Genomic DNA, 16395 nt, shown 5'->3' on the forward strand with positions numbered 1-16395 from the left:
AGACAAAGTCTCACTGTACACCTCTGGCTACCTTGGAATTCACTATGTAAACTAGGAAGGCCTCAAACTCACAGAGCTCTACCTGCCTCTGCCTCCCTAAGTGCTGAGACCAAAGGCATGTGCCACTACGTCCACTTGGTCTTGCCCCTTCTAGATTTTGTAGATAGACAGAGCTGGGAGGGATTAAGTGTGTAGTGGCACCTGACTGTCCCTCTGGCTGATAGGCCTGTGCTGTTAGCCAGGGGCAGCCTCTCCTGGGTGTCCCTCCAGATCAGTGGCAGAGCACTGGAGGCCAAGTATTGTCTTGCTTTGCTTCTGTCTTTTTTTTTTTTTAAAGTGTTTTTTTTTTTTTAATATCAACATTTTATTTATTTTATGTGTATGAGTACACTGTAGCTGCACAGATGGCCATAAGCCATCATGTGTGTGGCTGCTGGGAATTGAACTCAGGACCTCTGCCGGCCCTGCTTGCTCTGGTGTAATTCACTGTAGCTGTCTTCAGACACACCAGAAGAGGGCATCAGATCTCATTACAGGTGGTTGTGAGCCGCCATGTGGGTTGCTGGGATCCGAACTCAGGACCTTCGGAAGAGCAGTCAGTGCTCTTACCCACTGAGCCATCTCACCAGCCCTGCTTCTGTCTTTTTGAGGTAGGATCTCTTTGTAGCTCAGGCTGACCTAGAACTTTGATCCCCGAGCCTCAGCCTTCAAGTGCTGGGCTTGCAGGTGTGCCCCACACCAGTTTTTCTCTTGAGATAAGTCTTTCCTCCTGTGAAGTTAGAAAGCTTTAAATGTACCCCTGGATAAGTTTCTCTGTGCCACCCCGCTACTCTAGATGCAGAGACTGCAACCTAGCAACCCGGTGAGCCAAGCATCTTCCTCCACCGCACATGCTCTCACCCTAGGCGATGAGTGTCCGATGGGTATTACCACTTGGCCTTTGATAGAAGGCTTCTTTCAGCCCACCCGGTGTTGGTCAGTTTTACTTATTTGACTTCTCTTTGTGGCTTGAAGTTGCTCCACTGTGTAGATATTCCACTCTAGCTGTCCCTCCTTCTAGACATGAACATCTGGGCTGTTTCCAGTTGGGTCATTATGGATAGAGATACGGTGAGCATGCCTGCCCAGGGCTTTCTGTGGGTATGTCTTCTGACGTCTCGAATAAGATACGTCTAGTGGGCTTGCTAGCCACAGGAGTGGCCATTTCTAAGAATGGCTGAGCCAACTCCAGAGTGTGCATTCTGGTTGCTATGTTGCCCCTGGTCATCTTCCCAGTTTAGCCTTTCTCATGCATGCATCTTTGTGGAGGTTTAATTTGCATTTCCCTGGCAACCAGTAACTTGAGTGCTGTGCCCCTTTCAAAGCCTGCTTGTGTTAAGGGATGGGGGGAGAAGCAGTGCCTCCCCCCCCCCCCCCCCCCCCCCCCCCCCCCCCCCCCCCCCGTTGGACAGCATGAGAGAGTCCTGATGTCTACACTTCTTCTATACATTTGATTTGCTTGCGTCCCAAAGCTGATAGCTATGTAGACTTTGACCCTTTCCTGAAAACAGTGCTTTGGGTGCTGGCCGCATCCCCAGGACTGCATGACTGGAGCATGCTGGTACCCCTTGGCTTCTCGGGTTTGGGGAGCGTAGCCCTGGCTGGGGAAACTCGGCTTTGCCTCTGGGCATGTCACTGTGGCCGTGGCCTCCTGCCCGAAGGAGTGTGGCAGTAGCAGTCTGTCTCTGCAGATTAGCAGCTGCGCAGATTCGTGGCTCACCTATAAAGGAGAGCTGTAAACCACGGTGGTCCCTTGCAGGAGCGGCTCTTCGGGTGACTGGCCTGCAGCAGGAGTCAGTGGGGTGCCCCAAAGCAGGCCAGTACCAGCGGAGTGCGGGCAGAGGTTCACAGCACCTGTTTATTGTTTTTTAATTCTGCCCCTTCAGTGACACCTTTGTCTTTCCTTGCAGGTTGCTCTGAGTACACAAACAGGTCCTGTGAAGAGTGCCTCAGGAATGTCTCGGTAAGTGCGACAGCTCAGACCCTTGCCCTCAAGTCCAAGGAGGTGTGTGTGTTTGAAGCCATCTGCCCTTGGGGACTTGTTGGATGCTTTTCATGGTGGTTGTTCAATACTGTCCCAGCTTCTCTCGGGCGGGCACCTGATGCCCTCCCATGAAGGGCGCAGGCTCCATCCAGCACGGCCAGGATCTGTGACCTGGTCAGGCAGTGCGGGGATAACTCCCTCCCTGGAGCTGCCTGTGCTGGGGCGTGTGTGCTGGCCTTGGATGACTAGGACTGCTTGCCTGGGTCACCTTGGGATGAAGTGGGCCTCTCAGGGGTCACCTTGGGTTTCGATGGAACCCACATCCATCCGTCTGCCCTTCTGGGGGAAATGGGCCAGCAGTGGTCAGTGGTTCCACAGCAGAGATCTTTAGATGCCTCAGGAGGACGCTCAGCTTCTGCAGGTGGGGGCCTGCTCTCTGGCCAGCCTGGGAGGCTCCTCCGTGCTGCTCCTTGAGGCTGAGGAGTTCTTGGGCTTGTTCAGCTCAGTGCTGTGCAGCTTACATGGGGAACTCCGAGGGAGGCGCAGAAGTGGAGCAGCAGACGATCAGAAAGCAGTCCTGAGAGACTGCTCCCTGGAGACCGCAGGGAGGCTTCACAGCATCCTGGGGCCGGTTCACACAGGGCCCTGCCTAGGTCACAGTGGCTTAGTTTAGTTGGGTAGAGCCTGAGGCCTGACCCTGCGCTGAACCGAGACAGCGAGGCTTCAGAAAGGCAAGGTGGAGAAGGCTAGCCCAGGTCCCAAAGGGCTACACAGAGCCAGGGTGCGGGGAAGCTGGGCGTCTGTGGGCCTTCTGAGCCCCAGGGTTAGAGAGAGGCTGTGCCGTTCCTCGATACTGCTTCAGTAAAGAACAGTTAACGCGTTGAGAGTGCTGTATTCTCTCTGGAACTCCTAGACACATGAAAATGGAAGATCAGACCTTAGGCTTGAGCCTTGATTATTAACCAAAAATAATGCAGGGCCGAACCCCTGGGACGGCAGCAGGATCCGCCAGGACCCACTGTTGTTCGCCATGGAGTGTCAGGCTGCTGTGCATACACAGTGAACACTAGCCCTGGACACTCTGTAGTGCTCTTGTGACAGATGCTACTCCAGACGGAGACCCAGACCTGGGTTTTAATTGTGGAAGGTCCGGTGACATGCTTCCTCTGCAGATGTGTGGAGACAGAGGCCAGTGCTCTTGAGAGCAGTATTCTTTTGCCCTATGATGTGTGTAGTCTTCCCAGGGACACCTACCTAGATCAGCTGTGCTGGGTATGGTGGGCTGCTCAGAGTTCTGATGTGTGTTTCGGTACAATGGTACTGTCTGTTCACTGATCCATTACCACCCCGACTCTTGAGGGCTCAGTCGAGTCCCCTGGAGGTTCTGTCCTACAATGTACCTCTGAACCCCATCATGTGTTCAGCAAACACTTAAGGATGCTCAGGTTCCCCTGTCCTGTGTCTCTGGGTGTTCAGTGAAGGCCCCAGTTATCTGACTTCCTGCACAGTGGGGAAATGCACTGTACAGTGTGAGGAGCCATGCTGTGGGAGGAAGCAGGCAGGGTGGTTGGTCAGGGAATGGAGGCAGGGCAAGCCTCCTTAGGAGATGAGGAGTCATTCTCAGGCTTGAGGAAGAGGTCTCTAGAGAAAGTAATCAGGCCACAAAGGATCTGGGAGCACAACAGCTTTCAGGACCCTACGGCTCTGTAGGGTGGACGGGGCTACCAGAACTGTGTTAGCCATTGACTAGCGGGCAACCAGGAAGAGCTGGGGCACTTGGGAGATGGATGCCTGCGATCCATCTTTCCTAGGGAGATGGCGGCATGGGTGACGGCTGCTGAAAGGTCTCCTGGCGCTGCTCTCTTTCAGTGTCTGTGGTGCAATGAGAACAAGGCCTGCCTGGACTACCCAGTAAGGAAAATCTTGCCCCCTGCTTCTCTCTGTAAACTGAGTTCCGCTCGCTGGGGCGTGTGCTGGGGTAAGTTGTCTTCATTTACTTCTTGCAGAATCAGCTGGGTTTGATGATTCTGCTTCTGCTCCATCAGCATAAGTTACCAGGAAGTCACTAGCAATGCTGCTGTGCTGGCTCCCCGAAGAGGGACGCAAGGGCCCCGTGGGGGGCTGCCGTTTGACAAGCAGCCAGGGAGCATTAGTGGCCATGGCACCGCACAGCCCGCATTGTGGGAGGTGGGGAAGGGCCTGTGTAAAGCCTGTGTATGTCCCATGTATGTGATGGCCCATGTGTGTGATGGCCCATGTGTGTATGTCCCATGCGTGTGATGTCCCATGCATATGATGTCCCAAGCGTGTATATGTCCCATGTGTGCCCAGATGCCTGGTATGTCTGTGGTGGCATTTTCCTACCGTGAGAGAAATTAGCCCTGTGGGTTCAGCTTTCCCTTTAAGTACATTTGTGCTGTGTTGCTGTCTGGAAACTCATCTTTCTGTAGTGAGCTGTGTTTACCTTTGGTGGTGTTATGTTGGGGGCAGGCCTCACAGGCCTCCTCCAGTCCTTTGGTGGTGTTATGTTGGGGGCAGGCCTCACGGGCCTCCTCCAGTCCTTTGGTGGTGTTATGTTGGGGGCAGGCCTCACGGGCCTCCTCCAGTCCTTTGGTGGTGTTATGCTGGGGGCAGGCCTCACAGGCCTCCTCCAGTCCTTTGGTGGTGTTATGCTGGGGGCAGGCCTCACGGGCCTCCTCCAGTCCTTTGGTGGTGTTATGCTGGGGGCAGGCCTCACGGGCCTCCTCCAGTCCTTTGGTGGTGTTATGCTGGCGGGGAGGCCTCACGGGCCTCCTCCGGTCCTGTGAAGGAGCTGCTGTTTCTCAGACCACTGGGTCTGTTGATGGCTCCTCGTGTTTGCGTCATGGATCTTCTCTGCCCCCTTACATCTTGTTTAGCTGTTTTTTTACAAAAGATGTCGGGCTCCTATCAGACACTTCTGGAAGTGTCCCCCACCCCCAGGTCCTGAGGTGGCCTCCGCTGAAGGACGTCCTGCTTTGCGCCGCTTTCTCCCCCTCTCCACTAAGGCTGCCTCACCTGAACTGTTTTGCACAACACACAACAATGTCGCCTCACCTATCAGCAAGCAATGGCAGAGAGGGCAGTCACTTGTTTTGCCTTTGACTCATTGGGTGGTATGTGGAGAAGGGTGAGCTGTTGGCCCGACTCTGGTGACTGAAGGTGTTGAGCTGTGCCAGGCGCTGGGTGCTCTTGATAATAGTCTGGTGCAATGCAGTTGCCACCCAGGTTACAGGATGGGGAAACAGCGCTGCCAGCGCTGGACAGAGGAAGTTCCCGGGAGCTGTTAGCAAGTGTAGTTACCACATGCTGCCAGCAGGGGCTGGCGCCTATGGGAGGCAGAGAGGGGCTGCTGCTGGTTCCACTCAGTTACCGCTGAGGGGTTTGAGGGACCTGACACCCACCACATGTGAATGCAGCAGCTGGGCCTGGCCTTGTGATGGAGGTTGGACAGGGTTCATACTCCCCTGTGCAGAGGAGGGCACTTGAACCTCCTGATTTCACTATAGGTCGGTGTGTGGCTTGTCATGTTGATGGTCAGCTTGCACCATGATGGACCATTCTTATGGAAAACCTTTAGAGTCATTCCCCGCCCCCTAGAAAAATTGTTATAATTTTTACTCAGGGTTTTAATTGTAATGACTTGAAGTGTTATTGTTCATTTGAAGAGAAATGACAACTTTCTGTGTTGACCTTCTGTGCTGAGCAAGGTGTCACTCCCTCTTGTTTGCCCATGGGGAGAAGCCCATGAGTCTCTGCGTGGCTAGCAGAGGAGCACACGCTTTCCCACCGTGACGGGATTGCTGTCTTTATCTGGAACTGACTAGCTTGTCAGAAAAGCTGTGGGAGTAGATGAGTTTTAGTTAGATCCAGCTGTCTAAATGTTCTCATTTGGAGGGTGAGTTTTACAGAATTCTGTCATCAAAAACTGTACCACGCACTGATGCCGGGGAAGGTCTCCTTTCTAGCCACACAAGTCACTACTTTCTGCACACTTTCAGACCGGCACTGGTAGACAGAGCCCGGGATTAGAGCTCAGAGGCATCTGAGCGGCTGCAATGCCTGTTCTGAGTTTAATGTGCCCCAGAGCTGAAAGGAGTCTGGTAGAGGAGCATGGGCCACTGGGCTGGAGCTGGCTGGGGGAGCCCAGAGCGGGCCTTCAGCTTCCCTCGTTCCTGGCACAGCAGCCCAGCAGCTAGAGGGTTTGAAGTGCCTTGGTGCAGAGCTGAGTTTGGAGACTGGGCACATGGACAAGAGCACTGCGGGGCTCTTGAACTGCCTCTGGTGTGAGCACAGTAGTAGAGAAGTCTTGGCTGGGTTTCTTTTTCTTTTTTTGCTTTTCAAAACAAGGTTTTTCTGTGTAGTCCTGGCTCTAAGCTCTCTCTGTAGACCAGGCCTTGAACTCAGTGATCTGCATCCCTCTGTGTTGGGTGCTAGAATTAGAGCCGTGGACTAGTGTGCCCCACCTGGCTTCTTTGATGGTTTTTTTGTTTGTTTGTTTTTGGAGACAAGGTTTCTCTGAGGCCCTGGTTGTCCTGGGACTCCAGTTGTAAACCAGGCTAGCTAGCCTTGAACTCAGAGATCCAGTAGCCTCTGCCTCCTGGGAGCTAGGATTAAAAGCATGACCACCACCGTCTGGCTAGTTTTAATATAAAGACATTTAGAAGAACCTTAGCATTTATTTTCAGTTTGTATCATTTCCCGAAGGCTGGCTCTGTTAGGGCATCATGCCATTGAGTGACACTGGCTTGACTTTTTTTTTTTTTTTTTTTGGTTTTCAGGACAGGGTTTCTCTGTGTAGCCCTGGCTGTCCTAGAACTCACTCTGTAGACCAGGCTGATCTTGAACTCAGAAATCTGCCTGTCTCTGCCTCCCAAGTGCTGGGATTAAAGGCGTGCACCACCACTGCCTGGCGGCTTTTAAATACTAGGGTATCTGTATGTTTGGCTGTGCACACGCTGGTGGGCAGGGCCCTTCCCCATCTGTAGGCAGCAGTAAGGAGTCAGGAGGTCTTGGAACAGACACTCTTGACACATTTTCTTCTGTCGGTCTCAAGTGGGGAAAAGGCTGTCTTGTCTCTTGTCTTGTCTCTTTGGTTAATCTAGAAATCTTAAGTTGTAGACATTGGCTGAAAGGAGCCACACGCCTAGGCCCGGCGCTTAGGACTGCTCCCGTGACAAGAAGTGGTCCCCTTGGGGGTGGAGGCAGGCCATGCTTGCCAATGTCTCAGCTTTGTGCTTGGGCTTGCAGTGAACTTCGAGGCCTTGATCATCACCATGTCCGTGCTTGGGGGCTCTGTGCTCCTGGGCATCACTGTGTGCTGCTGCTATTGCTGCCGCCGCAAGAAGAGCCGGAAGCCAGACAAGAGCGATGAGCGGGCCATGAGAGAGCAAGAGGAGAGGAGAGTGCGGCAGGAGGAAAGGTGAGGCCTGGCTCTCTCAGGAGCTTCCCTCTGAATCTACAGGAAGGCAAGGGTTATGAGTCACACGCTGTCTCCCTTTCCAAAAATGTAGCCTGTTTGTTGTCCCAACATTTTCTGGGCTGTGGTTAAATGAGAATCTGGCCCTGTCTCAGACCGCAAGTGCCTGGCCTGCTCTTCCACTGGTGGAGGAAGCCTGTGGCGCAGCACTCTTCCACTAGCCATGGTACTGCCATTCCAGCCCCTAACGGTGGAGTAACCTGATTGTGTGGTAGACACTGGCTTGTGCCTACTAGTTCCCAGAGCACTGGCTTCCCCTTATGTGTGCTGGGCCTCACGCAGCCTTGGAGGCAGGTGGGGGACCAGGCGTTCAGCTCTGAAGCAGGTAGCAGTTGCCTTCTCCTGGTCGCCTGATGCGGGGCTTTGTCCCATTGCATTTTCTCTAGAGAAAGGATCACAGTATTAGACATTTGAATTCTTTTTTTTGTTTGTTTTTTGTTGTTTGTTTTGTTTTTGTTTTGTTTCTTCTTTAAGAGGGCCTGGCCTTGAGCTCTGCATCTTCCTCTGTCAGTCTCTTGAGTGCTAGGGTAACAAGTGGTTGCCACCATGCCTGGTCAGAATTAGTTTACGGAAATAGTAGACTGGCCATCAAAGCAGCTGGTCTGCAGTCACCCTGCTGGTTGAGTGGTACGTGTGGCCTAGTGAACGCAGTCACCCCCCGCCCTTTGGGGAGCTTTTGGGGGACCTCAAGGAGAGTGCTGAAAGAGCCTTTAGCCTCTACCAGAGGAAATGGAGGGGCTGGGGGTCAGAGTAAGTGGACGTGACTCAGTATCTCATATTCTTTTTTCTTTAGGCGAGCAGAAATGAAGTCAAGACATGATGAAATCAGGAAAAAATATGGTAAGAGTGAGCTGGGTTTCTCTTGACCGGGTGGGGTCTAGGCAGCTGCTGCCTTGCCTGAGAGCGGCCCTCCACAGTTACCAGGACAGCACTGGAGACTGGCCACACTGCGCGCCTCAGAAGAGGAGGTCTTTTGTCTCAACCACACGCTTTCGTGGAGTGTGACACTTGAGGAGCACTGTTCATCGCTGATCGTGTCCGTTTCCCTTAAACTAGCATGTGCCTGTGGATCTAGCCTTGGGTCTGAGGCTCCTTCCCTGGCGTGTCTCTCACTGTCCTCTGATGGGCTCAGGCCGCCCTTTATCAGAGGATTGGCTGGGACCAAGGTGCGCTCCTCCTCCCTCCATGCTTTCTGCCTGCATCATCTTGCTTGGACAAACGGGAGTGACTGGAGGAACCAGTCTGGGGATGAATGCCAAGTGTGAGCTGGCTCATGTTCTGTTGGGATGAGGTGGAAGCCCAGCATGGTAGATACTTGCTTTCCAGAGTCACACATGACTCCAGAGTCACACATGACTCTGTCTACTGCTCCTGGTTCCGAGCTGGTTTTAAAGCTCAGAAAGGGCACTAAGAGCTTTCTGCCTGGGCTTTATGGCTGCTGCAACAGGTTGGGTGCTGTGGAAGCTGAGCCCTTGTTCACCTACCTGTGGAGCCACAGGGGGAAGACTCCAGTTGTGAACCTACTTTTTTGACCTTGAATCACTATCCTGTAATTTTTTAAAAAGATTTATTTATGTATGAGTATACTTTTGCTGTCTTCAGACACACCAGAAGAGGGTGTCAGATCCTATTATGGATGGTTGTGAGCCACCATGTGGTTGCTGGGATTTGAACTCAGGACCTTCAGAAGAGCAGTCAGTGCTCTTAACCACTGAGCCATCTCTCCAGCTCTTGAGTCACTATCTTTTTGTTTTGTTTTGTTTTTTGTTTTTTCGAGACAGGGTTTCTCTGTGTAGCCCTGGCTGTCCTGGAACTCACTCTGTAGACCAGGCTGGCCTCAAACTCAGAAATCCACCTGCCTCTGCCTCCCAAGTGCTGGGATTAAAGGTGTGTGCCACCACCGCCCAGCTTTGAGTCACTATCTTAACAGGAGAAATAGGATGAAGAAAATTAAAAATCTTACCCCAAAATATGCATTATAATTATTTCATTTATTTACTTTGTGTGTGTATGTGTGTGCGCTGGCACATGCAAACATGCTAGCATGCACATATGGAGGTCAGAGGATGACTTCTGGAAGCCATTTCTTCTGGCATGTGGGTCCTGGAGTCTTCAGGCTTGGTTGGTGGCAAGGATTTTACCTGCTGAGCCCCATCTCACCAACTCCCAAGAAATATAGTTTTGAGGATATATGTGTATATATATAGGGGGGGGGGAGAAGCAGCATGCTATGATGCTTAAGGGTCTGACTCAGCAGAAATTCAATTATACCACTGTGTGTGTTAGCTTTTCAGTGCTGAGAGCAAGGCCTGAGTTAAACATCTTTAGGAGGAAGCATTTCTTTTGTCTCACAGCGTCACAGTTTTCTGTCCGGGGCACACTGCTATGGGCCTGTGGTGAGGCGGACCATGGCGAGGGAAAGCTGCTCACATTACAGCAGCCATGAAGGAGCTGGGGGAGACCAGCTGGAACGAGATGGGCCCTTTAAGGACCTACTTTCTTCAGCTAGGTCCCATGTCCTCATACTGCCATCAGTCTTAAGAATCCATGAATGAGCTGGGTGGTGGTGGCGCACGCCTTTAATCCCAGCACTTGGGAGGCAGAGGCAGGCAGATCTCTAAGAGTTGGAGGCCAGCTTGGTCTTCATTGTAAGTTCTAGGCAAGCCAAAGCTGTGTAATGAGGCCCCGTCTCAAAACAGACAGAGGAACAGGCAGAATTCCCGAGTGGGTGAATCTGTAGATTGACTCAGGGCATGTGTGACCCTATCATCGAGCTCACATCTGAACATTGCTTCATTGACTAAGTGGCTTTGTGTTCAAGCCGTGACACTGGTTCCTTTCTCTTAGATGAGGAGATGCTGTAGCCAAGTCTGGTTGCCCGTGTACAGCATGGCTTCTCTTGTTGGACATTGAACGTGGGAGTCTTTGTTCCCCCGCAGGGGTGTAGCCATCCCTGCCTGCGTCAGGGCTGCGCGGTCTCTTCTCACCTGGCCCATCATGCCCTGGGACTGTGCAGTGCTGCAGCTAGAAGAGCTTCTTCCTCAGTGCCCCTGCCGCAGGCTCCGTGTGCTGCCGCCTGCCTCAGTGCCCCTGCCGCAGGCTCCGTGTGCTGCCGCAGGCTCTGTGTGCTGCCGCCTGCGCTGGGACCTGGGCTTCTCTGAGAGTGCAGCTGCCCTTGACCCTGGCTAGCCCTTGTCTCCTTTCTATTGATCTCTACCCTGGCTAGCCCTCGTCTCCTTTCTATTGATCTCTGCCCTTGATTCATCTTTACATCTGGGGCTTCTGGGTGGGCAGAGCATAGTGATCCTGGTGTCTCTGCCCTAACAGAATCCAAGTCAGTAGATTACAAATCATACAAGTGTGAGGTGGAAGTTGGGCCCAGGGCTGGCCGGGGGTGGTGTTGTGAGACAGGATGGGAGACTGTGGGGTAGTGCAAGGAAGATGCAAATAAATGAGGAGGGTGGGAAGAAAGAGAAAAGTGGGTAGGTACCATGGACTTCTGGGTAGTTACCCCATGTCCCAGGACTGCTGTAATACTTGGTTGTCAGCTTGATGGCGTGTGCTCTTTTTATAGTCTTGACTCTCCAGGCACAGCCACAGCTCTCAGGAGGTTTGAGGTGAAGTGACTTGCTTGGCTTTTTTCTGTATGATTGTTACTCCTGTGGAAAGGAACATATTCAGAAACTGTCCTGACTTGTGATCTCGGCTATGGCTCATTTCTCTGAAACGGTTGGGAATTGGGTTCCCGACGGATTTTATTTCAGTTTTAAAGTCATGGATGGTATGGAAGCCTGCTTGGAACTGTGGTTAAATTGTTATGTAAAACTTTGCTGAGGTATACTGTGGTTTGTAGGGGTAGGGTGGGCAGTTTTGTCTCATTTTGTCTTTGTTTGGTATGGAGTTGTTTGTTTGTTGGGACAAGATCTCACTATATAACTCTGGTTGGCCTAGAACTCCATTGGTAGGCCAGGCTGGCTTAGTACTAGGATTATGGGCATAAGCCAGAACACCCAAGGCTATACATTGCTTTTGTGAGTTTATTTCCAGTTGAATGAGTGAACTTGTAAACCAAGTTTCTTTTTTTTTTTTTCCCTTTCTCCCTCAGGTCTGTTTAAAGAACAGAACCCATATGAGAAGTTCTAAGGCGCCTGGCGCACACTGGCGGTGGATCGTGCAGTTCCAGAGTTTTCTGGGAGTATGCTCCTCAGCGGAGCCTGCGGAGACCTCGCCACCACAGCCACCACAGCCACCCTTGACCTGGGTGATGATCCCTCCAACCTCAGCCCTGGCCCCGGCGTGGCCTTGAGAGGACAATCCTGCTCTTGTCCCCTCTGTGTCTGTATGTAATCACCTGAGACCTTAATCTCGCTGATGTCCTTTTTGGGGGGAGGAAATGTACTTGGTCCCCACGCTCTGCAAGCCGATTAGGAAGCTGGCAGCCTGAGGTGCTGTCTGGCCTCCGCGTGGCCTTGCTGGGAGGGTCCCATTGCAGCAAACCAGTCATGTTTACTTGGCTATGGCAGGCACTGACCCTTGCTCCCCAGGCTGTGTTTTGTCTGCAGGCCTGTTGCGGTGACATGCCGTTGTTGTTTTAATTTTGGTGGCCTCTTGGAAGGCACTGTCCCCAAGTCTGGTGAGGGCTGGTGTCCTAACCCAGCCCTACCCAGTAGCACAAAAGCTTATCAAGTCACCTGAAGTCTTTAATGATCCCTCAGGGAACAGTCCTACCAAAACCCTTCATGAGGAGCCCAGGCCTCTTGGATGGCATTTCTCAGTCTTTACTAGACTGACAACCTCCCCGCCACGGGAAACCCTGAGCTGTGATTCAGTTCGGTCCCCTTGTGAGAGCTGAATGTCCACCTCAGGCCTCTCCAGCTGTGGAGGCACACAGACTCCGGTCCTTTTGTGTAGGTCTTGGATATCTCCCTCTACCAGCCAGGCGGCTGTTCAGATGGTCCTGGACGGATCATGGAGAATGAACAGTGTGTCCACCGGCCATCCCGTTGTGGGAGCTGAGTGTGTAGGAAGTCAGGAGGACCCCACACCATACTGCCTATCAGGGAAACGGCCTGAGCTGGCACAGACGCCCACCTCACTTCCACCCTGCTTCCAGCCACGCCTCAGACCACTGTCTCTGACACATCAGCATGGGCCCTGGGAAAGTTTCCGGGGACACTCAGGTCCCTATGATTCTGTCCGCACTGTACATTTCTTTGCAATCCAGATGTGTCCCTAGTAAGCAGATCGCAGCCCTGATGGCAGCAGCCGCCAGCAGATGAGGTGGTCTTACTGCAGGCCCCCGCATGCCCAAGACCTCACCTAGCAGCTCGCTAACCTTTTCAACTGTCAGTCTGTCTAGGAATTAACATTTTCTTCTCTTGTGATTTCCACAAACTAAGGGAGTAACCTTTACCACAGGCTGGAGTCTTAACGTCTTTCTGCCTTGTTCGGCAGGCAGTTGATGGAACTTAAGCCTTGTCAGGCCTTCCTTGACAGCCCTTGAGTTATCTTTGTCCTGTCTGTTGAGAGGGAACCCTCCTTGCAGGCCCTGATGAACTCTGTAGTAACATGGCGCACGTGTACATTGTACCTGTTAGGTTGCTGAGTGGTTCATAGAGCATTTCATTCTCCAGCGTAGAAGTGCAGCAGGTGCTCGTGGGAGTGGCCTGTGCCTGCCTCTGAGCAGCAGGAAGAGCAGCCACAGAACCAAACCCGACACCATCACACCCAGTGCCTTAGTTTTTAACCACTGTCCAATAAAATGGTTGAATACAGCTTTTGAGTACTTTGTCTGTGTTTTGTCCCAAAGGTGGCCTGGGGCTGTGGCTTTCCAGGTAAGCCGAGCACCTGGGTTTGCCCTGTGAACTGGGCACCGTGTCCCACAGTGACTGACTAGGCCAGACCTGGAGTGACCACCACTCCCTGCCTTCCGAGTAGAAAGGCCCTCGTTGTCATCACCCGCCCTGTCCAATTCCACCCGCCAAGCTCTGCATGGCTGCCTGCTGACACTGGTCCCTGGGTGCCCTCCATAGGCATGTAGCACCTGGCTCTTTCAGCTCTGGAGTCTAAAGTGAAGAGACTGGTAGAGATAGCGTGGATAAAAAGTGTAGGTGTCGCCAAGTCTGCCTGTGACCAGCTTTTGGCTCCCAGGGTCCTTTGTCTCAGAGCTCAGCCTGGCTGCTTGAACCTGTTGTCCATTGTAGTAAACACATGGGGGTCTGGGGATGGAAACTGACTCTTGCTTTCAGGAACCAGAACATGATTCTGAAATATGCAAGGGAAGGGGGGCTGTCACCAGCCTTCTGATATAAAAGTCTACCCTCCTGAGGCATGTTCCTGGACAGACCTAGTTCCAGGATACGCAAGCCCAGGTCAAAGTGTCAGACCAGCAAACAGACCACAAAAAGTAAGGACAAGTCCCAGAGCCGGTGGGAGCCAGCTCTCCCAGCCTCATCCTGGGGCTGCATGTGGCCCTTCGCAGGTTACCCTGGGCAACTGATGTTAGCAATTGTCTTCGTGGATAATAACAGACTGGGAAATTCTGGATGGGTGTGGGGAGGCCAAGGGAAGGTCTGGGGATTCGGTTGGCCAGATGTTAGATGTGTTGAATCTTTTAAACGTTCCAGGGGAGCTACCTGGGAACTGCTTTAAATCCAAGGGTGTCCTCAACTTGGCTTTCATACCCACTCATGCAGAAAGATAGCATAGTATAGTTGGGTTCAGGAGGGGGTTGCTCAGCAATTTCCTGTGTCTGCAGACAAGAGGGGAGGAGCGTGGTGGGGTTGGGGTGAGAAGGGCACATCAACCCTTCCTCCCCAACATTTTGGTTTTAAGGATGGGATGTCATGCCTCACCCAAAAGCAGCCATGAGTGCTGTTAGCTGGCTGTGTGTTGGAACCTCACCTGTCGCTTGTAACCACCCCTCCGTCCCATAAGTGGGCAAGCAGTCTCCCCCTTTGTAAGAGTCAGCCTCAGCTTTGAGTTCTGGTCCTGCCTTTGGAGCTCAAGCAGAGGGGAATAGCAGAGGCTCACAGCCCCAGGGTCAGACAAGCTTGACCCAGGGCTGCTACTGTCTCTTGCTCTGCCTCAGTGTTGTGGGAAAGTTGTCCCACGGGCACCAGTGCCATCCACAGCCAGAGGGAACATGATGAAAATGGAGATATACGGGGAGCCATGCAGCCAGAGGGGAGAGAATCAGCACTGGGCTGGCTGCTTGGCATTGGTCTGCAGTGCACCCTGGGTAGGACCCACAGTCACAATGACCAGCCATGCCATATGACCCACCCAGCAGTCTGCCTGGCTTCCTCAGGAGAAGCTGTCGGCTCCCTGAGCATGCTAGCTCAGGCTCTTAGCCCTTCCTGGCTTTTCTTCCTTCTCTGCCTCCCCTCCCCACTCCACACACTGCCACCTTGAGAGATCCTCCATCCCAGAGACTAGCTCTGAGGTCTTGTCCTACTGTCTGATTCCTTTGAACTTCATCAAAAAGTTGTAACCTGACCCAGGCGTCTGACCCAGGAAATGTGACTTAGACACACTGCAGTGAGATAGGGCTTGTCACGGTTGGTTTTTATGCAGCACCTAAACTGGGTAAGGAATGCCCCTGCACGTATCTGCCCATGTAGAACAGTCCTTGATCCAAGTTGTTGATGTAATTTTTTAAAAGATTTATTTATTATTATATGTAAATACACTGAAGCTGTCTTCAGACACACCAGAAGAGGGCATCAGATCTCATCACAGATGGTTATGAACCACCATGTTCGTACTGGGATTTGAACTCAGGACCTTCGGTAGAGCAGTCAGTGCTCTTAACCGCTGAGCCCCTGCTGATGTAATTTTTAAGCTGTTTTATGCTATTCTATTAACTTCTACCTCCCTTCCAATCCTTATTCCACCCTGATCCCTTCTAAGCCTGCAACACAAAGTAGGAGGGGAAAGGTTAGAGGGGGAAGGGGGCATAGACTTCTCTCAGCCAACTTTCCTACTGATGAGGGGTGTGAGGTTCCTTGGGGCAAGGCCAGTCATCATCAGGATATCCAGCAAACCAGCAATAGCAAATGCAGCAGTAGCAGCAGCCACAGGCCCTCTGGGGGTCTCCAGGTATGCCCTCTCCAGAGTTCCCAGAATTAAACTATCTGCTGTTGGTAAAAATCATACCCCCCACAGAGCAGGAGACAATCATATTTAAGGGCTGAGGACAGCATGAAGCAGCCCCATATCCCACACTTGGGATTAAAACAAAAACATTCATATAACTGGGTTTGTTTTGTTTTGTTTTTTTGTTTTTAAAGAAACCAAACCTCCCTACACTAAGGAGAGTAAGGGAATCGTTGATTCTGAGCCAGATCTGTGTGGTCATGGCCCAGGAACATGGATTGAGTTTGCTCTGAAGGGCATGTTCCACCTTGGAAGTGGTTGTGTGTATAGCCACAGTCTCTCAGCTACGATCAGCGACATCCTTAGCCTTAGCTAGAAGCGAGAAGGACGATAGGTCAACGCTTGGAAAGGTTTTCCAGGACAGACACGGAGGTGTTGGGGCAGATTCGAAGAGTGCTATAAAGATAAGGTCAGGATTGTTAGAGCTCTCCTTCCGTCCACCATCAGGATCTTCCAGCAGCTCGATGCAACTCAGTAGCTTCCTCAGAACATCACATATCTGGTAAGCTTCCCTTCTGGATGAGGCTGGGCTCTGGGTTGGAGCACTGAGCAGTGCAAATTACCCCCATCCCCATCCCCAGTGTGGGCGGAGGCTGCCAAGTGGGATGTCGGTGTGTTGGTTAGCATTGATGCTTTTAAGAGTTGTGGGTGCCAGGCAGTGATGGCACACGCCTTTAATCCCAGCACTTGGGAGGCAGAGGCAGGCAGATTTCTGAGT

The 16395-nt window shown here is 52.3% G+C and overlaps 1 protein-coding gene across 1 annotated transcript in view; it reads left to right on the forward strand.

Annotated features, from left to right (window-relative positions):
• The window catches only part of Pttg1ip (PTTG1 interacting protein), a 17085-nt gene extending 3790 nt beyond the window's left edge, over positions 1 to 13295 (forward strand). The window contains exons 2-6 of the mRNA XM_031347979.1: positions 1950 to 2002; positions 3893 to 4001; positions 7292 to 7463; positions 8314 to 8360; positions 11626 to 13295. Coding sequence (XP_031203839.1) covers positions 1950 to 2002; positions 3893 to 4001; positions 7292 to 7463; positions 8314 to 8360; positions 11626 to 11663 — 419 coding nt within the window. The 3' untranslated portion in view covers positions 11664 to 13295. The remainder of the gene's footprint in view (positions 1 to 1949; positions 2003 to 3892; positions 4002 to 7291; positions 7464 to 8313; positions 8361 to 11625) is intronic.
• Positions 13296 to 16395: the final 3100 nt, after the last annotated feature.

This window comes from Mastomys coucha, unplaced genomic scaffold (assembly GCF_008632895.1).
Source record: "Mastomys coucha isolate ucsf_1 unplaced genomic scaffold, UCSF_Mcou_1 pScaffold3, whole genome shotgun sequence".
Taxonomy (NCBI): domain Eukaryota; kingdom Metazoa; phylum Chordata; class Mammalia; order Rodentia; family Muridae; genus Mastomys; species Mastomys coucha.